Consider the following 21,456-nt stretch of genomic DNA (forward strand, 5'->3'; position numbering starts at 1 on the left):
TCATTAATAAACAAAATGACACTAAAATAGAGAATTCAGAGAGAGTAATTTGTAGGGCTCAATAGTGTAAGTATCTGAGATGAAGTGAAAAAGGAGAGGGATTAGTGTACCATTTATTTTGGAAAAGAGATACTCTGTCAACAGATAATCTTTCCTAGGAAGTTTTGTTTTACGACTAACTCCTTTCTGTTCTCTCTCCTTCGTTTAAATACTAATTATTTGTCTGCTTTTATTATAAGAGAAAAACTTTGAAGACTATAAAAATGCCCTCGGGTTTGTTGTGGTGGTGGTGGTGGTGGTGGTTGTTGTTGTTTAGTCAAGCTTTACTTTTTAAGATAGCAATGATTTGGAACCATCATTCTTGCTTTCCTGCACTTGCTATTGCATCTCTGAGGCAGAAATGAGCTCCGCTGGTTGCTAGAGCTCCTGGCAATGCTGTGTCTTGCCCCGATGTTTGCACAGGCCGCCTGGGGAGGTTCCTGTGAAAGTGAGATCCTGACCCAGTCCGTTGGGGGGTGGGCCTGGGACTGATCTCAAACACCCCTCCAGGCCGTGTCATGGTGGTTGGCACATGGCCCACACTATAGCAGATGGGTGTGGGGGGAGTGGCTCCCCCTTTCCTGCACATTGGCATCACCTGGGAGTTTTATAAACTCCCGAAGCCATGGTCAAAAAGTCTGCTTCAAGTGGTCCAGGGTGAGGCCTAGGCTTGGAATTTTTAAAAAGATCCCCCCAGGGGCCTCTAATATGCTGACAAATTTGAGAACCATCGCCACAGAGTTTGGGCTTAGTGTTCCTGTATTGGACTCAACTATTTCATTAGAATTGTATGGGGAATATAAAAATAAAATTTATTAATTAAAAAAAAAAAAAGAAAGAAAGTTACTTTTAGGACTGGCTATCACCGATTACTTTTTATCATCTATTACTTTTACTTTATTTCGAAACCAAAGTATCTTGCATCCAAAGCATGCTGCAGCAGCTCGCACATTGTGAAATTCTGCAGGAATCAAGAGCCTGACAGCCCCCATAGAGCTAGTGAGAGGCTGTATTTTTCTCTGTTCATTTTCTTCGGTTATTTTTGTGTGTGTTAATTCACATCATTCCATTTTTATCACCAGTACCTTTTTTGCCCTTTGGAATTTTAGTTAATATCAGGTCACTATGCCTTTGTCCACATAAGCCACGGGAGCTTCTCGGTGCCCTCAGTGGGGGCCACATGCCCTCCAGGTCCTCAGGCATTGCCCTCGCAGAGCCACTTGGGTGCTTCCCACTCCCTCTGCTCTGCTGCTCCGTGCTGCTTTGCCCCACACCCAGGGAGCTGGTCCTGGTAACAGCATTTCCCCTCCATGGGAAAGCTTGCCTGCAGTTTCTTCTGTTCTCACCCTTACCTCATACTGTCCCCCAAAGACTCCGCCCTGAACAAAATACAACAGATACCCACCGTTTTTAAGAGCAGTTTTAGATTCATTGAAAAATTGAGGCAAAGGTGCAGATTTCCATGTCCCTCTCCCCACACACGCACACCCCCCATTGTCAGCAGCCCCCTCTGGAGTGGTCCGTTTGTTCCAGCTGCTGAGCCTGCGTCAGCACGTCAACACCACCCAGTCCACAGTTTATACCGGTCCCTCGAGGTGTCGTCCATTCTGTGGTCTGAGACAAATGTTAACGGCCTGTGTCCATCATCATGGCAGAGAGCCCAACTTTGAGGTTCCCCGAGAATTAAGAGCAAATACATCAGGAACATTGGAGAAATGCTTGCAAAGGGCCAGGCTCCCTGCGAGGATGTGCCTTGACCCCTATGAATTCTGCATGAACCTGGGAGGAGATGCTGGAGGCATTAGCTCATTTAATCCTCCTGATAGAGAGGCAGAGGCTACCCTCTCACTTTACAGATGATGCGGCCGACGCACAGAGAGGTGGAGTAAGAACCCAAGAGGTGGGACAGGACCCACATCTGAGACCTGCAGCCACATCTTCCTCGTAAACCAGGTTGTGGCTATTTCCCCCACCCCTCCTGAGAAAATCTGCTTCCTTTTCATTTACCATCTGCGAGCCTTGTGCCAAACACAGCACCATTCCCAGGGAGCAGACGCTTGTCCGGGCGCTCTTTCTGTGTTTCCTAGGATGCTTTGCTTGGAGTAGGTGAAGAAGGTTGGTGGGATCTTCTTGCAAGCTCTGGGCTCCAACAGAACTCCCAAAGGGAGTCAGAGCAACAGCTCAACAAGCCTGTGTGACAGGGGCTTGGAGAGAGCATTGTGGGCATGCACCCTCCAGGGGGTGCAGCTGGGTAGCCAGGTGACGGGCCATGTGCTGTGGCACAAGAGGGCATGAAGGTGTCCATGCTGGACATCAGCCCAGATCATTACAAGTTCATTGTTGCAGGCATGGGTGCGTTGCTAGGCATGACAGAAATCATGGTAAATATGGTTGAAACTGAGGTAAATTCAGAGGGGATCTTGAGAAAATTTAATATAAACTCTGCACTGGAGAGAGTAGCCGCAGAGCCTGAGGACAGACTGTGGGGTCTTGGTGTGGCCACAGGGAGGGGCCAGACAAGAATCCCAGATGAAAATGACTAAATCTGGGTAAATATTCTCAGTGTTTTTCCAACACTGAATTCTAACCCCACATCCACTCCATATTCTTCTTGTGAAATTAATTCCAGTGGTTAAGATGAGTGAGGAATAAAGTATAACGTATGTTCTCTTTTCTCATCAGAAGGTGGATTTTTCCTGCAACCAAATTTCTGAAATGTGTGATTTGTCGGCATACCAGGCTCTCACTAAATTAATCTTGGACAGTATCCTTTGAATGAGTAAAGGGGAAAATTTGGTTAATAGGCCCTATGATAAATGTGTGCCAGATGACATGGACTAGGACCAGATGAGCAATTTACTAGAGATGTGTGACACATCTCACTGATTAAGAATTGATATTCACAAAGCACGGGGAGATATTTACCAGGGAATTAGACTGCAAGTCGAAGCCAAGAGCCTCTTACTCCTGGAAAGCCAAACAAGGCAGTCATTCTTCTCACTAATGTGGGCTTGTTTTTAATTCTAGATCCACAGGAGAGGTTCTGTTTTAGCTAGTTCCTTTCTTCAAATTAAACTTGTGCCTTATGTGATATAAATTCAGTATTTGAAAATCTAGATCTGGTCTCAAGAAAAATGAGTGATTATTTTACAAAAGAATTTGTTCTAAATTCATTTCAATAGTAACTTCTGTAGCGTATTTAAAATATGCTTTAATTTAAAAAAAAACCCACAACTTTTGATTTGTGGCCAACTTCAGAAACTCATCTATCGCCTGAGCCAGGCTCCAGGGCAGGCAGATCGCCTGCTTTCAAGTGAGACACTCCAGCTTCAAGAGCCTCAAGGGTTAATTGGAGATCTGTGAGTTTAATGAGGCTGAGTCCCTCTTTTACACCAGAGACTCGTGTTCTCTGGGTGATAAGGGAGCAGCAGCTTCTCTTTCCCAGTAAGTATCTTTTTACCCACCTGGGGATTTTTCAGGGCAGAGCAGAGGATGAATCGATTGCCCCCGGGAGCCTCATTCCAGGGAAGTGGCAGCAGCTGTTACACAGCACATTTGCAATAAGGCTGAGATGTGGGGGGAATGGGAGGTACATTCTCTTGAAGACATTTTATGGGAAAATAACTTTATTCCCGTGTGATGGAAAGTGTGGGATATAGTACCACTCCCTTTAGAAGGATGTGTGAAAAGGAGCCATTGTGGACATTCTCATGGTGCTCTGGACGTGAGTATGTTCCCCTGGATGTAACCAAATAGAGAAGTCAGAAAATGGTCAAAATGAAATGTGCTGATATCAAGATGGGAGTAGCACACATTGGCAGCCTGGTCTGGAGGCTGCTTGGCTGTGCTAAGTATCGCACTTGCCCAGGGGTGGAGCTAGACAGCCAGAAGCCATCTAGAAGCTGGCTCAGAAACCTGCTCCTCTCAGGCCTTCTAGCAGGTGATGCTCAAGGAGCACCAACAGGGGCAGCATTGTCAGGAGCTGCTCAGAAAAGCAGCTTCTTGGACTCCACAGCCCTTTGGAATCAGATCCTAGGGGATCAGAGGGTATGTTAAAACAGGGGAAAAGGGCCCTAGAAGTCATGAGATGCTATAGTGTATCACTCAGTTGCCAAATTTAAGAAATCTTAAAAATACCAAACATTGGAGATCTCTTTTTATCTTGCTTATGGATATGAAACTCATTAACCCCATTTTGGAAAATCATTTTAGCTATCTTCTAAATTTGAACATCTAAATTCTGTCTGATTAGCACTTTAACTCCTATAGGTGGGACATTTCACATAGATGTCCCGGGAGGTCTGTATAAGAGTGTTCACAGGAACATCTTTTGTAATAGCAAGAGACTGAAATAACCCAAATGCTCATTGATAAGAGAAAGCATAAATAAATTATGGTGTGCTCACGTACTATATTATACGGTAGTGGTGACGAATGAAATCTATCTCCATGCCATCCATAAGGATGAATCTTACTAAAATTTAATATAACTTATGTATAAAATTAAAGGGGGAAGGGAAGAGGAAATAAGATAATTCAGCATGGTGGTTGTCTCTGAGAGGGAGACATCAGGACGTGCTGGGAGAGGTGTGCAGAGGTAGGTAGGAGTGATGGTTAACGTCCTAGCTTCTTGGGCTGGAGGGGGTGATGGCATGGTGGTGCCAAGAGTGTTCATTGTATTTTAAAAGCAGGCCATGTATGGGCCTGTTAAAAAAAAAAATAAAAACCTGAAAATTATAAACTCGACTTCTTTGAAAACAATTATTATTTACCCAGCTTCAGACTTCAAGCCTGTGGAGGGCTTGTAAAACACCTATTTCTGGCCCCCACCATCTGAGCTTCGGATTAGGTGGGCCTGAGAATTTCCATTTCTAGCAAGTTCCCCGGGTGATGCAGATATTGCTGGTCTGAGGATCCACAGCTCTAAGCTAATCAATCCTCTATTATACCTTACAAAGCATACTTTCCAAATCCAGTGCCATTCATTTGTCCTGTTTTGAATGCTTTAGAAATTTGTCTGTTATCTTTTTTATCTTTTTTGTTTTTGTTCAAGCTTTCCTTAGAGGGCCTGCTGACTAGTTAGTTTGAGCAAGAAAGATACACTTTTATTTAAAACAAAGTAAAATAAAAGAGTAATTATCACTAATTAAAAAAGAATGATTTAGAACAAAAAACATCAGTTAGTCAAACTAGTTATGCCGACAATCTGATCATAGTAGATTATAGTAATACCTCAGGATGAATTGTTAACTAGAAGCTGTCATCTCTTTAGTTTATATTATTATGCTATTTTGTCCATCCAAACATGGATAACTGATGACTGACAAAATTCCATATTGCAAGTTGATTAACTTTGCCCAGAGGAAGTGAATTATTTATTTAGTCAGGATGCAGTTTATTCTAACCTACAAATATTGACTGTTCATTGGAAATTATTTTGTTATAGAATCACAGAATTAGAAAATAATGGTTCATAGAATTTAAAATTCCAGGCAGGACTTTAGAGATCATCGAGTTGCTCCCCATTATTTAATGGAGGGAGGCCTGTGACCCAGGGAGGTGCAGCGACTTGTCCAAGATTATTTGGTAAATGGTGGATGGTGGACCTGTGACCGGTCCTCTGAGCTCCACTATCTTCCCCATATTGCGATTCATCGACTAATTACTACTGCTGTCACCTCGCCACTTTAAGTGTATGTGTGTTTTGTTTCTTAGAGAGATTCACTCCTGTAGTGAAGAGCATTTTTCACTGGGAAGGTGATATAGATCTTTTAAGATTGGTTTCGATGAAAGCCATCATCACAGTTCTCTCCACTAAGAGGGTGTGATGGATTTCCTACTTATTTCTCAGTAACTGTTTTCTATACACCCGAACCATATTTTATGATTGTAGACAAATGAATAAGAGTGAATATTGAACTAGTGAATAATTCATGTCAAGGACTTTGAACTGCTGACGGCTTCACCAACATGTAAAAATAGATTGTAAACATAGATTCCGCCTGTAAAGTTATCCTTAGGTGCCAGGGGTTCCTGCACTCCGTGGCCACCAGGATTGAAAATCCCAGTGTAAAATACATACCTGCAGAATTATAAAACTTTAGACTGGCATGCAATGTGATGGTTTTGAGTTCTTCTTGAGTTTCTTTTTCCCGGCAGTGGCTTTTAAAAATGAAAGCATACCTAGGAGGGTTCACCCCGTGAGTTAATTCATTGTGATAGTTTGGTGACTTATCAGATTATATTTCTTCTTATGGGAAAGTCCCCAAACCTATGAAAGAATGAAATTAGGAAGAAAGGCAAGGAACATTTTATAAAAGTTCTTAAAGCAAGAAGATGGGATACTAGGGAGCCCAGAGCTCTGCATGGCCCAGCCAGGGCACTGGTAAAGTGTCACCAGGGGAGGACTTTGGGAGAAACTGTTTCACCCCTGTAAAACCTACTGTCTGCTCAAAATTACTTTCTAGAGCCCCAAATTCCTTGCAGTTTAAAGGGGATGTGCAAGGTTGAGAAATAGACAATTCTTTTGAAATAAACATACTTCTTAAGGAGATGTTTGGTGAACACCATATCATTTGCCCAAGCACCCTGGGTGATGCCTACACAGCTGCAGAAGCTGTGGCTTTGATCTCGGTGAGGAATCTGTGTTCCCCCTCCTCTTGGTCCGTACAACATCTGTGTCACGAGCCATGACTTACCAGTGAGAGCTACAGAGAAAGCTGGATGTACTAAGGAAAGAGTGGTTCACTCCTGATGTCTTGGAAAATCACTGTGTAGACAACAGGCAGGCTTTCCTTCCCAGTTCCTCTCATCTCACCATAGTTTCTGGAGTTTTCTAGTTTTCTGATCCTTGCTTGCTTCCCATGGGGGCACTTCCTGAGCCTAGTTACCCTCAGGGATGTGTTATAGTCTTTGCCATAATACAGAGTATCTTCATTTGGGTTTGAGCTGAGCTACCAGGACCTTCATGCTCTGGATACAGGATGCAAGACTATAGCTTTCCAGCCTCAACCGAGACAGAAGACCATTGGAGGTTTTCTATTTTATCTAGAAATAGAATGTGTAAGAGTTTAATGTCCCATGTCCTAGATCATGTATCTTTTGTTACAATCCATATCTGCAAAGATACGGTATTCTAGTTCCAGAAGGATTATTTCAATAGCCCAAAGAAAGTGGAAACTGCAAGAAGCAGAGGATTCAGGATCATACATATCTTTCCTCTAAAGCTTTTCTGACACGGTGTCTTAGGAAAGTATCCTGGCAGTGTGTTGCTCTATTGCCAACAAGCAGAACGATGCTTTAGTCCAAGGATCAAATCAAACACCAGTGAAGGAAAAACTCGGGATGTCTACAGTTATTTCCTCATTATTGTTTCTAGTTTCCTAACTCGCTTCTTTCTCTGACCTGGATCTTTTCAGAAGAATCTTCTATTTTGTGCTTTCGGTCGTGACTCCTTGACCTCATGTACTTGAACTTTAGCAGTGAGAACAGGCCTTGCCACTGGGAGATGCTTTATGCTTTGTGTAGCTCACTCACATCCATTTTCTGATGTCTTCTCCATGATCTACCTTTCGGGCTTCAGTGTGATCTGGTGTTACCCCCACTTTCCAAGCGAAAAGTATGAGCAGAGAGAAGTAAAGTTTTCCATGACTAGTAAGTAGTAGAGTTGAGATGACTACAAATAATTATGAGGCAAAATAACTTTTTGTGATACTTATGGTCCCTTCCCCGTCCTTTAAAATAATGACTGATTCCATCATTAATGGAGGGAGATAGCTGGAGGGGGGTGGGAGGGTTAGAAGTTGACCAGGAAGAGCTTTGAGGAAGAAATAGTTTGTCTAGAGCAAATAAGAAGTGGAATTGCTGTGACATATTTATATAATTCTAGTAATTGTAAATTACTATATTATAATCGCCTCCAGAGTAGCTCTAGCAGAATGAAGCCTCTCACCCAGTTCTATGAAAGTATTTGTTTTATCATTTTTTCCCAGTAATTGTTGCTCCTATGCCCTCTAGATAGTAATCCTTTGTGTATTAAATGTGTCAGGAATATGTTCTCCCAGGTCCTCATTTGTACTTACTTATGTGATTAAGCAGGTACAGAGCAGTAAGAAAATACGAGATTATCTTTCAAAAAAGAAATGCTTAGGATTTTTGTTTAATAGGAATGTTAAAAGTTGAAAAAAAAAAAAAAAGTAGAATTTGGTCCTGAAGAATGGGCAGGGTTTAAAATAGAGTAGGAAAAAAACAAACAAAAAAAAGATAGTGTCAAGTAAGAAAGTTCTTGACGCATCCCAGAACTCCGGAGAAGACTGATGTGGCTGAATTGGAGAATTCTCTTTGGATTATAATGGCGATGAAACCGGATAAGGAGATTTTCCTTATTGTGAAGGGCCTTCAGTGCCAGAGTGAAGAATTTGAATTTTGTCCTATGAGGATTTTTGAATGAAGTGTGATATCTAATCTTTATTTTGGAAGAATTCACATGAGGAGAGTGTGTCAGGTGACTTGCAGGCAGGGAGAAATGGATGTTAGGGGTGCCTGTTGGTGCTAAAGCTGAATTAGGTTGGCAGAGGAGTGAAGGAAAATGAAGGGGCTAATTCAAGAGATGTTTCAAGTCAAAAATTCCAGGTCTTGGTGATTGATTGGAAGTCCTTAAGATTACAAATGGCTGAGAAGATGGTGATGGTTTGGACGACCTGGCAGTATTAACTAAGCTTTTGTGGGAAAATGATATTAAATCCTGGAGACCAGCTGCAGGGATTGGGGGCAGAGAGAGGTGAGTGGCATTGGTGACTTTGAGACAATAATTTTTACATGACTAATAGGGACGGGGCACACACAATATAAAAAGTTAAATTTTAAGATGACTGGAAACTTCATCCACAGATGAGAACAGGAAGGTAGCGCTTGGGCCTCCTTTATTTTATTTTATTTTATTTTTTAAAAAAAGATTTATTTATTTATACAAGCACTGGGTACAGTCAGAAGCGTGGGAGGGTGAGAGAATTCACCAGAGACAGAGAGGAGAGCAGAACAGGCAGACTGACGAAGTACACTGCTGAGGGGAGCAGCGGGCGCCATGTGGGACCCTCACCCAGCGGCCGGGGAGCGAACCTACGCTGCAGAGGCTGCAGGCAGCTTCACAACCCAGCGCTCCACCGTTGTGCCACCGGGGAGGCCCGGGCCTCCTTTATTTTAAAGAGAAAAGAGAGACCAAAAGAGCAAGGAAAGACTGCTCCTCTCTGTAATGGGTGTTAGTGATTTGTCACTACCCATTTGCTCACAGGACATCCAAGCTGTGACATCAAGGCTGTGCGCTGCTTAGTAGCAGGACACCCAAACTAAGTGCCTGCTGCCTCTCCAGGGCGGCCTGTATGAGAAGGCCTGCCTGGGGGAAGTGCCGAGTGTCTCAGGGAGACCACGAGGCAGCTGAGCCTCTCTGAAACTTCGCTCGTCACCCACTCACTGCATTCATGTAAATCTTATTTTTTGTTGTTGTTGTTTAAATCTGATTTTGAGTGGCACTAGTATGCACTGCTCTATGAAAAAATACACTTAGAGATTTGGTGTTCTTCCTGTGTTGGGTCTAGAGGACTGCTTTATTAATGCCTGTGCCTGCCTTTGCCAATGTGGATTTAACTCGGGTTCTTTTTTTCTTCAAATGCCTCCAATCACATTTTCCTTAAACAGTCCTGGTATACAGACAACGAGATCGAGGAGATCAGCGGCCTGGAGCAGTGCTGCAGCCTGGCGCACCTCAGCCTGGCCCAAAACAAGATCAAGGCCATCGGTGGCTTACATGCGTTACCCCTCAAGACACTTTGTCTGGTAAGTCTAATAAAAGTGTTGTTCTTTGTTTTTTCTTACATCGTTGTAGCCCCCAGAGTTCTCCCACCACCATGTCACCCATGAACTGTCACCATAGTCCCGTGTGCTCTTTCCTCCCCCGTTTGACCCTGCTCTCTCCTCCCCACATGTGCTGATTGCCTTGGGTGCATGCTAGTTTTGACTTTTTTCTTTACCTTTTGTTTGGTTTCTCTATATTCCACATATAAGTGAGACCATCCAATATTTATCTTTCTTTCTGACTTATTTCACTGAGTATCATCCCTTCCAGCTCCATCCACGTTGCTGCCAATGGTATGAGTTTGTCTTTTTTTGATTGCTGAGTAAGATTCCGTTGTGTAAACAGACCTCAGCTTTTTGATTCATTTGTCTATTTTGGGGCATTTAGATTGTTTCCATATCTTGGCTATTGTAAATAGTGCTGCAATAAACATAGGAGTGTGGGTTTCCTTTCGAATTAGTGTTTTTGCGTTTAAGGGCATTATTCTTTATACAAGTTCTAGTTAATGTGTTAGAAAATGTATGAATTATAATTACTTAGGAATTTTCAATTTTATAAAGAGCTAACTCCTTAATGACATGTTAATGTCTTTAATTTTGTTTGCTCCTTTCTGTGTCGGGGTGTGTGTGCGTGTGTGCATTATCAACATTTAATGATAAGGTAAAATGATTTTCTAATATGGCATCCAAATTCAATTTTTTAAAAGATTGACTTTTTTTACACTGAGATGGGTATACACTTAACAACTATTAAAATGCTTTTTATAATGTCTTACTGCTAAAGCTGCATTTAAGTATATCTAAACATAAAATTTATTGCTGATAATACTTTATTGCTCTCCAATGAACCATACGATGTTCTCTGAGCACCGAGTTTTGGAATTCCTATTATACTGATGCATGCAAGTCTATTCTAGAAAACCAGAATTAGTTCAGAGAACAAATGAACAACTTTAATCAGAAAGTTAAAAAATATTTTCCTGTAGAGAACATTCTTCTCCAGCAAGATGACATATTATATGACTATGATTCAATGAAAATACAGATAATTTACGAAAATAACAGCAGGATCATTATAACCACAAGGATATATAATTATATCTATATATAAATTATATAATTATATCTATATTATTATATATGTGTTATATATATGATATATAATATATATTCTAACCACAAAGAGATATATATATATTATTTTTGAAATAATATATATATATATCTTAGTCTTAGGTATAGCTCACTAATTAGGTATAGCTCACTAATTTGGGGAATGACAATATATAGTTTGTGGGTTACCCAAGGGACTCTCTCTTCTTCCTTTCCTCCTCCCTCCTATTCTAACCCTGGGATGGCTCTGCTCTTCTTTTAGTACATGTGTCACCAGGTGGGCAGGAAGAGTTTTAAGTAATGAAGCTGGTGATTTACTAATTTCCTCTATGAAATCCCCCACAGGGGACTGTTGAACTATTGTTTGAAATGGCATCTTGGATTATCTGCAGATTTTAGACATATATGTCACACACACACACACACACACACACACGCATATTATTCTATCTTATTTAATCACAGACATCTGAAGGCTGCCTATCTGTCCATTTTCTTTCCCATAGCTTTTTTGCTTGAAGTGTTTTTTTAAAAAGACCATTTACGTCTCACAGTGAGTCCTGAGGATGGAATTGAGATGTGGAAAGGTCTAATAATTTCCCCAAGGTTCCACATTTTCTGCTTGTGAAGGTGGGTTAGCAAAACAGAAATGAAAGTGAATTTGATAAGTTGGATTGAAAATTGAAAAACTATGAGAGAGAACTGGATGATTTGCAGGATTATTAGCAATATGTACCATCACCTTGTAGCTGGCTAGAAGCTTTTCCTTTCCTTTCCAAGTCTTTTCTGGACTGGCATTCCCATTAACTTCAGTGGAGCATGATATGTGGGGTGGTGATCTTATTAAGGGAATCAGAATTGAACTTGGGAGTAACAACACATAACACGTTCATCCTCAGAGTTTGTTCCAATAACTAAGAAATCCATGTTGGCAGTTCCCTTTCAAGTAACTTTTAGAGAAAGCATAAAATGCCTGCTTTTTCTATAAATAGATTAGGTGGTTTGTCCCATCCCCTGTCCTCATCACCCAAGATAAACTTAAATGCAGGTTATCTGCACCCCTATGTTTATTGCAGCACTATTTACAATAGATAAGATATGGAAACAATCCAAATGCCCAAAAATTGATGAGTGGGTCAAGAAGATGTGGTACCTATACACAATGGAATCTTACTCAGCAGTCAAAAAAGATAAACTCATGCTATTCACAGCAGCATGGATAGTACTAGAAGGGATTATGCTCAACGAAATAACCTAGAAAGAAAAAGAAAAATATCGGATGATTTCACTTATAGGAAGAATATAGGGCAACCAAATAAGGGTTCAAGAAAAAAAATAATTAAAAAGCAAAATTAACGGGCAATTATAAATTAGAGACACTCTGCAGGGGAGGGAGAGGGTTTAAGTCAGGGGAGGGAAGAGCACAAGGGACTGTGGTGATGGTGCACGGGTGACTAGGTGGTGGGAATTATATGGGGCTACACCTGAGAGGAGAAAGCACACATTGTACAAAAAGGAAGAATGATGTAAAATATAATAAAAAATAAAAAAAAAAATTAGTTATGCTGTCATCATTCATTGTCCTTAAAACATTTGGGTATGGGAAGGTTTTCTTTACCAAATAAAATACATGGGTGATACACATTTGCTTCCATAATTCTTAATGCTTTTTAAACATTTTGTGGAATCAGAAAACCAATTGAAAAGAATGCATTTTACAATGTAGACAAAAAAAGACCAAATCACTATATAATTCTCTTCCATCAACTTTTATGATGAAAGGAAAGGTGGGTCACTTGTGGGCTAGCAGTAAGGAAAGTACATTCCAGACCTTCAACTTCATTTTGTCTGAGTAAGAGTTGCTTGTTTTTGACTCCCAAGTCGTAGATTAAGACTGTTTCTTGTTTCATTTATTTAAGACTCTAGCTATCTCACGAGACTCCCTTTCCACTTGTCATGATAGAATGAGCAAGAACCGTTCTTGCAGAAACTGGATGTCCACTTTTGGGAGTGAAGTATCTGTCTTAGCGATGGACAAAGTGGTTGCATTGATGACTTTCAGAAATTCTGACTGAATTTTTCCCACTTCTGCTTTCTTTTATGACTGTAGGATATCTAATTAAATTTTTCTATTCCTCACTCTACTCTCAGACATCTAACCACTTTGAAAGCCATCAGAGACACTGTAAAGAATTATTATTGTCTATCTTCCACATCTATAGCACCTCAAAGGTCTTTGGGAAAAAGTGTATTGTATATAAATTTGATATGTGGGCATATTTCAAATAGGATATTGAGGCCTTATTTCAATAAGCTAAATTAATATGGATATTATGTTAAGTTTAGTGTAGTTTTTTTCTTTCCCTTTGCTATTACCTTTTTCTATAACTTTTTTGAACTCTGAACAGTAGGAAATATGCCTTACCTTAGGGGAATGGGGTTATAAGTGTTTTTTTCCTCCTTACTATGGAAGCTTTCAAACATATATAAAAATAAAGGGAATAGTTTAATGAGCCCCCATGTACAATCACTCAGCATTATAGATTGTCAGCATTCTATTCATATATTTTAAAGTCATAAAATTATACTAATGAATGCAAATCTTCCTCATTATTGAAGTGAAATCGTATGAAAAATAGGATGAAAATGAGCTCTTGCTTTTAAATGTACCAGGAAATGTGTACCAAGAAAAAGATTATAGATTGAGGAGAATGCTATAATTTAATTTCTTAGTTCCTAAGTGCTTATTCTATGTTTTCAAAGTTAAAAAATGGGCATAATGTGGCATTAATTGAAATTTCAAAGTTACTCTTTGTTGTGATTCTCAACTTTAACTCAAAGTTTAGCTTTATTATAGCACGTTATTACCTCTTGAAGACTAAGGAACCCAAGGAATTATGAATATATTGGAAAATGTACAAGAAAATGCAAATTACTATGATCACTATCACTATGGTTTGTTGTTCTGCGTACACAGAGGTTGGGGTTGGGAAAGAGGACAACATTTGAGTCTTAAATCTTTGTTTTATGCTTATTGTTGAAGAAGATGCTTACGGGTAAATTATTGAAGAACCGAGTTTGGTTATCTGTTGTTTAACTGGCCACCCCAGGTGTAGTGTGGAGAAATGTTAGTAATTAACTGTTTTGTTAACTAGCAATTCCGAGTCTGAGCCAGGTGCTGCTGTGTAGTTCTTGTGCCTCACCCAGCTGGCTGATTGACTAGGGGCCAGAATGGCTGGGTTTTTCCTCTGTTTACTCCGATTGCCCCTCTGAATCTTATCTCCCCCACAAGTGACCTCTTCACCAGTTCTCTTCAGAAGAGTAGCTAGAGTTCTTACATGGCAGCTCAGGGCTCCATGACACAAGAGGAGAAGCTCCCGGGCCTTCTCAAGTCTTGCCTTGGGGTTTTGCAGACTTCCGCCATTTTCTTTTGATAAAGATGAGTTATCGATCCAAGGTAGATTCAAGAGGAGGGGACTGCACAAGAGCATGAACAACGGGGGATGTGTGTCAAACTACTACAACCCTCATGACATGAAGTGACTATTTGGAATGTTTAGAATTTTTCTGAATTTAGAATGTTTCTGAAAACCATGTTGTATGCAGAAATGACAATACTCAACTGATTTGTTGTGACAGTGATGAAGGAATCATGTTACATTTATATTTCTAAAGATAAACATGGATTTAGGCTGCCATTGCATGCTTCTGCTACTTAGCTGTTGTCTTATCAATTTTAGCATTTATCTTGTAAAACTGTAGTGAAATGCTGCATTCTATCCTTTCGGCTGAAAAACTGGGAATCCTTTCTGGGGCATCTGTATATGTGGTTAGGGAGGTGATTGATGAAAATAGTAGTGTGGGCTTACTTAAGAGATTTGGGACAGTATCCAGGATAAGAACTTATCACTGTGTTTTTTCCTGCTAGAAGCCTTTAAGACATTGAGTGTTTTTATCCATTTTTAGAGAAATAACCAGATTGAGAAGATCACGGGTTTGGAGGAACTAAGAGTCCTGCAGCTCGTGGATCTGTCCTGCAATGAGATCAGCAGCCTCCAAGGCTTAGAGAATCATGAGTTTTTGGAAATCATCAACTTAGAGAATAATAAGGTAATGTCACACTCGATGTGTCTTGGCTTCAGTATCTCATAAGGGGACTTGCTTGGACCTATTACTGGTTTCTCAAGGGTTGTCACATTAAATGCCACATTAAATGTTATTCTAGAAAACCTCCTGGAGCTGTAGTCGCAGGACTTAAAAAAAAATTTGTAAATGTTTTCAATTTTTAATTTTTGAAAAATTCACTCCCAGACACAATCTTTTAAAATTTTAAACTGCAGCCATGCCCTAAATTATCAACTGCACATGACTTTCTGAAGAAGGTGTGTATGTGTAGAAAGTTGCCATAGGAATGCCTAAAATGTCAGAACAAGGAAAATGGAGATGTAAGAGTAGCCTCAGGCTGGTGTTGCCCATACCTGCCATTGAAAGAGAAGAGGCACAGGGAGTAAATTCTTATATTCTATTTGTAGCAACAGTGAGTTATTCCTAATATGTATGATTTGGGGATTGGATTTATTCAAATTTCCATATCTGGCGTAATGCAAACTTCAAAAATTATACATAAATTGGTTTTCACTCTTAATGAAATTTTATGTTTAATAAAGCATTTGTCCTCCTAACCATAGCATATTAATTTGGTAGCTCTAGCTGACTTCTTATGCTGTAAAGTCTACACAGTGATTATATTCATACTACGCACTTTGTCATATTTTGGAGAAAGATTTCATAAGCAAGTTGAATGTGTACTTCTTCCTGAAAGTGAAATGTTTGGCTGACACTGATGAGACATTGGTCCTACCTTGGGTGACATATGAGGTTCTGTTCAGCTGTGATCATTCTTATATCAAGTTGTCTGATGAATGTTTCTTCAGTCAACTTCCACCACCTGTTAGATTTCTAAACACCAAGAAAAGTCATTCACTAGATATGGCAAGAAGTGGATTTCCAATCACAGACAAAACTCTTTTTTCTCTTTTTCACTTGATTTGTATGTGAAATTATTTTGTCAATTTCTAAAGCTAATTCTAATGGGTGACTTTTATTCACGGCACTGTGTCTCCTGTGAAGTCAGTACAATCTCCGATTCATATAGTTGGTCTTTTTCATCAAACTGCCTCTAAAATGGTTCTCACCATTTTGGTGTTGGAAAGGTGAAATGTACTTGTTAAATCTTGACTTGGTACATCTCAGGATTTAGGAAAAGGAGTAGTGGTGATAATAATAACTAGAGTCTAAAATCTAGAGGTACTGAGTACTTAGAGGACACTGTTCTAAGCACTTTATGTGTATCATTTCATGTAACTGTCACTACCACTACAAGCCCATTATTATTGCTTTTTTACAGATGAAGAAACTGAGGCACAGAGAGGTTAAGTAATTTTCCCAAAGTTAAATATCTAACAAGCGGCAGAGCCAGGAGCCCAGTACAGAATGGGTTGCCTCCAGAAGCAGTGTTCTTAACCCTCCTGGGTAATATAGTGATTAAATGTTATTTCCCCTCAAAAAAGCGTTCGATGCAATGATCTGAAAGTGTGTGCTTCCTGATAGAAATATAATACGAGCTGTAAATGCAAGCCACATAGGTGATTTTAAATCTTCTAGTAGTCACATTAAAATGCTGAAGAGGAGGTAGGTGGAATTAATTTTAATAACATGTTGTTTAGCTCAACATACCTAAAATATCATTTTAACACGTAATATACATAAAGGTGATCAAGGTGGTATCTTATATTCTGTTGTTTCATGCTAAGTTTTTGACACCGCCATTTGAATTCATCCTAGCCATGTTCCAAGTAGCCACATGTAACCAGTAGCTACGATGTTAGATAGTGCAAGTCTAGAAAGAATTCATGAGTAGTTTCCTGTTCTCTTTCATTTCAAGAGACTTTTCAAATTACATTTGAAAAAGTTGAGAAAAGGGTAAAAAAAAGGCACCATTAAGTGAAAAAAAGGAGTTTATAATTTTCAAATGTTAAAGAGATTCCATAAAAAAAAAGTGGCCACCTGTCCCAAGCGGGGGGGGGGGGTGGTGGGGGGGGTGGTGGGGAGGGTTGGGGGGGAGATCCTTTGGCAACAATTGGGTCTGTAACAATAACATAATTTCCGGGCTCCCTGCTGGGCAGGTTGGGGAGCAACGACAGTACTTTGAAATATTCTTTGAGTCTTCCAGAGAGCTCCTCAGAGATTTCTCCAGCACTGCTGGGAATACCGAGTATCAGAGATGGAAAACTTCTTATTCAAAAGAAACACAACATGGCCATTGCTTGTCGTGGGATCCTTTTGATGTCAGGAATATTGATTGATTGGTAGCATGCTCACCAGTGTTGTTTACTTGGTTTTAGCTGTTGAGACATTGCAGTACCTTCATGTGACCATTTCATCATCTCTTAAGATCCTTTGTGAATGTTCATTAGGGGCTATAATTTGGGGGCCTCTATCACCCTCCACTGTATAGTCCTTGATCTTTTGATGTCATTTCTAGCATGTAGATTTCCCCTCCTCCCCCTAGTAACACTATTGCAACCTCAGTCCTTTCTCCGGGAAGCAAGATGTCGATTTGGGAGTAACTTAGAGAATGCTATTTTACTTCTCTGCGTCAACATCATTATTTCCCAGTATGCATTCCCAGTTACTTTTCTGAATTGTTGTAAGGATTAACAAGATCACCCTCGGGCCTCTCCTGGTGGCACAGTGGTTGAGTGCTGGGCTGCGAAGCTGCCCACAGCCTCTGCAGCGCCGGTTCAATCCCAGGCAAGGGCCCCACATGGCACGTAGACCTCTCCTGCCACGCCCGCTGCTCCCCTCAGCAGTGTATTTCGTCAGTCTGCCTGTTCTGCTCCTTGCTCTGTCTCTGGTGAATTCTCACCCTCCCACGCTTCTGACTGTACCCAGTGCTTGTATAAATAAAATAAATAAATCTTTAAAAAAAAAAAAAAAAAAAAACAAGATCACCCTCAGTAATACTCACAGACTAACAGAACCATGGAAATAACTGAAATCCTGGTAACAGCTGCAGCCCCGGCAGAGGTCCTAGTCTTCACATCTCTGCAGTGCTCTCGACCATACTCTAGATCATTCTCCCTGAATGCTGATGGGGGCTACTGCAGCTAAAAGCCATTACCCTAGTCTTTATGGTTGTGATGCTTTATATAAGGAGGCCATTCTTCACGGAGGACCTCTTGTTTATTGTTGTTCAGAAATAGATGCACTTAGTGTCTCAGGCAAGCAAGTGTGTGGCTGTTACTTTTGTCTCGTTGGGGATTCTGACACATACCTCTGTTCATATATGTGCACAAAAAGAATTTGGGGGGATTGAGCGCAATGTGGCTTCTAAGTGAACTTAATTTCTCTCTGGAGTTGTTTGTTAATCCTGTAAGGAGAGGGTTGGCCCAGAGGATCCCTTGGGGTATCTGAGCCTCCTAGGCGTTACAATACTTGTATAGAGGTGGCTGAGCCTGGGATGACAGATCTTCTAAAATCAGTCCCTGTTTTACCTGGCAAAGGTACATCCACCATGAGTGTCAGATAGGAAGGATGTTTTTGGAGGCATTGGGGCTCCTTATACATACATAATCCCCATCTCCCAGAAGCCCATAAGTTCAGCTTGATAAGGAGAGCATTTTAGTGGATTTTTTTTTTTTGGAGAGGGGGGTCTTTCCTTCTAGTCCATGCTCACAAACCTACCATCTAGACTAAAGAATGTCAGCTGCATGAACCTTCAGATACTGACAGCTGATGGCAGTTATTCAGAGATGCACAGGTTGTGCCCTGGAACTGGGACTTCACCTTTTTTTTTTTTTTTTAAGATTTGTTTATGTGCACAAGAGCTGGGGTATAGGCCAGAGGTGCAGGGAGGTGAAAGGATTCACCAGAGACAGAGTGGGGAGCAGAACAGGTGGATTAACTGAAATACATTGCTGAGGGGAGCAGTTGGCAAGACAGGAGAGGTCTGCTGCACCATGTGGGTCAGCTCTCTGGCTGGGGATTGAACCCATGCTGCAGTGGCTGCGGATAGCTTCATAGTGCTGACACTTAACCCCTTGCCCCACCTGGGAGGCCCCTGGAACTTCACCTTTTGTGTTGTGTGTTAGGAAGTGTCGTCCTTTGAATATGGCACATGCCGCACCCTGCCCCCTGGGGAGCAGTTGATCTTATGGTTGGCTGTCTTGTGTATGGTGTCATGTGGCTGGAGAACTCCAGAATTAGTCTATCCTACTGGAGGAGTGCTTTCACAAGGTGTACAGAAATGACTTGGGGAAAAGTAGAAATTAAAAAGTGATTATTAATTTCTTGCAGAAGTTCAATATCTACATTTGAAATAAAATTCTAATTATGCTATTTTGGGGTGTTTTAAATAAAACTATTGGTCTTTAGTGGAGAATTTAGGTCTGCTGCAACCCAAGCTCTATCCCTGGTCAATTTTTTTTTTTTAAAGATTTTTATTTATTTATTTATTTATTTATTTATTTATTTATACAAGCACTGGGTACAGTCAGAAGCGCGGGAGGGTGAGAGAATTCACCAGAGCCAGAGCGGGGAGCAGAGCAGGCAGAAGGACCGAAGTACACTGCTGAGGGGAGCAGCGGGCAGCAGGAGAGGTCTGTGCACCATGTGGGACCCTCCTCCGGTGGCGGGGGAGCAACCGGGGATCGAACCAGAGCTTCAGAGGCTGTGGGCAGCTTCGCAACCCAGCGCTCAACTGCTGCGCCACCGGGGAGGCCCTATCCCTGGTCAGTTTAAGACACTATCAAGCTCTCTTTTTCCCTCTTTACATGTCAAGTTGTGGAACATAACCTATACAGAGAAGAGTGTAAAACATAAATGTACAGTTCAACAAAAAATGTTAGGCCGAACACCTATGTAACACCTCCACCAAGGAATATATCATGCAATTTTCATTTTTATCTTTCTATACTATAATTAACTCATTGAAAACATGATCGCATTATGCATGTGCAGGCAGCAAGAGGCGTCACCAGCCACAAATAACCAGGTAGCAGAAGTTGTGCTGGGAAGGGAGATCCGGGAACTGGAAGATGAGGAAGGATTCATGGGGGAGGGGAAGAGAACCAGGACTTTGCATGTGTTTTTGATACTGATTCTACATACTGTTTTATTTCTGTTTTAAAATAAACATGGCTGAGAGGAGAAAATTCTCACTGTTATCTGACCATAGACAAAGACTGTGTATGCTCATGGATATTGAAGGGCATTGTAGTGATTCCCTGTCAATAGGACTTTGCAGAATTATCATTAAAAAGTGCCTCCCTGGTGGTGCAGTGGATTGAGCACAGTGCTGTGAGGCTGTCCGCAGCCTCTGCAGCGCAGGTTCGATTCCCAACCGGCCCCAGGGAGATACCCACATGGTGCGGCAGACCTCTCCTGTCTCGCCTACTGCTCCCCTCAGTAGTGTTTTTGGTTGTCTGCCTGTTCTGCTCCCCGCTCTATCTCTGGCAAATTCTCTCACCCTCCCATGCCTCTGACCTGTACCCCAGTTCTTGTATAAATAATCTTTAAAAAAAAAAAAAAAAAAGGGCCTCCCTGGTGGTGCAAGGAGTTAAGACACAACCTATGATGCTGTCTGCAACCTCTGTAGCATGAGTTCGATCCCCAGACAGCCAGGGAGCAACCCGCATGGCGCGGCAGACCTCTCTGACTCGCATGCTTCTCCCCTCAGCAGTGCTTTTGGCCTGTCTGCCTGTTCTGCTCCCCACTCTTTCTCTGGTGAATCCTCTCACCCTCCCGCACCTCTGGCCTGTACCCCAGCTATTGTATAAATAAAAAATAAATCTAGGGCCTCCCCCGGTGGCGCAGCGAGTTGAGCGCAGTGCTGTGGAGCTGTCTGCAGCCTCTGCAGTGCCAGTTTGATCCCCGCCAGCCTTGGAGCAACCCACATGGCTAGCAGGCCTCTCCTGTCTCGTCCACTGCTCCCCTCAGCAGTGTATTTCGTCAGTCTGCCTGTTCCGTTCCCCACTGTCTCTGGTGAATCCTCTCACCCTCCCACGCATCTGGCCTGTACCCCGGTTCTTGTATAAATAAAAAAAAAAATCTTTAAAAATAAATAAATAAATAAAAATCTTTTAAAAAGCTGGATATTCAACAGAGCAGCTTTTTAAAATGAGTTGCATTTAAAGGATCCAGAGTAGCTTCCTTTATATTTTGTTTTTTATTGTCTTTGTACATTTAGTCTGTAGATAATATTTTGTTTCTCTGATTAAACAGATTGCTGAGCTGAACGAAATAGAATACATTGAGCATCTACCTCTCCTTCGAGTTCTCAATCTTCTGGGAAATCCAATTCAGGTGAGAGTGTTTATAGCAAAGAAAGGGGGATGAAGATGTTAGAATTCTTTCAGGGAGTGCTTTGGTAAAGAACTTCAGAGCTATGCTAAA

The 21,456-nt window shown here is 41.2% G+C and overlaps 1 protein-coding gene across 2 annotated transcripts in view; it reads left to right on the forward strand.

Annotated features, from left to right (window-relative positions):
* Positions 1-21,456, forward strand: part of LRGUK (leucine rich repeats and guanylate kinase domain containing) — a 92,523-nt gene that overhangs the window by 13,427 nt on the left and 57,640 nt on the right. For both annotated transcript variants that reach the window (XM_037513418.2, XM_037513425.2), the window contains exons 5-8: positions 2,722-2,803; positions 9,746-9,870; positions 14,968-15,111; positions 21,286-21,366. In XM_037513418.2, coding sequence (XP_037369315.1) covers positions 2,722-2,803; positions 9,746-9,870; positions 14,968-15,111; positions 21,286-21,366 — 432 coding nt within the window. The remainder of the gene's footprint in view (positions 1-2,721; positions 2,804-9,745; positions 9,871-14,967; positions 15,112-21,285; positions 21,367-21,456) is intronic.

The sequence above is a fragment of the Talpa occidentalis genome, unplaced genomic scaffold (genome assembly GCF_014898055.3).
Source record: "Talpa occidentalis isolate TD23 unplaced genomic scaffold, MPIMG_talOcc4v2.1, whole genome shotgun sequence".
In the NCBI taxonomy this organism is placed as follows: Eukaryota; Metazoa; Chordata; class Mammalia; order Eulipotyphla; family Talpidae; genus Talpa; species Talpa occidentalis.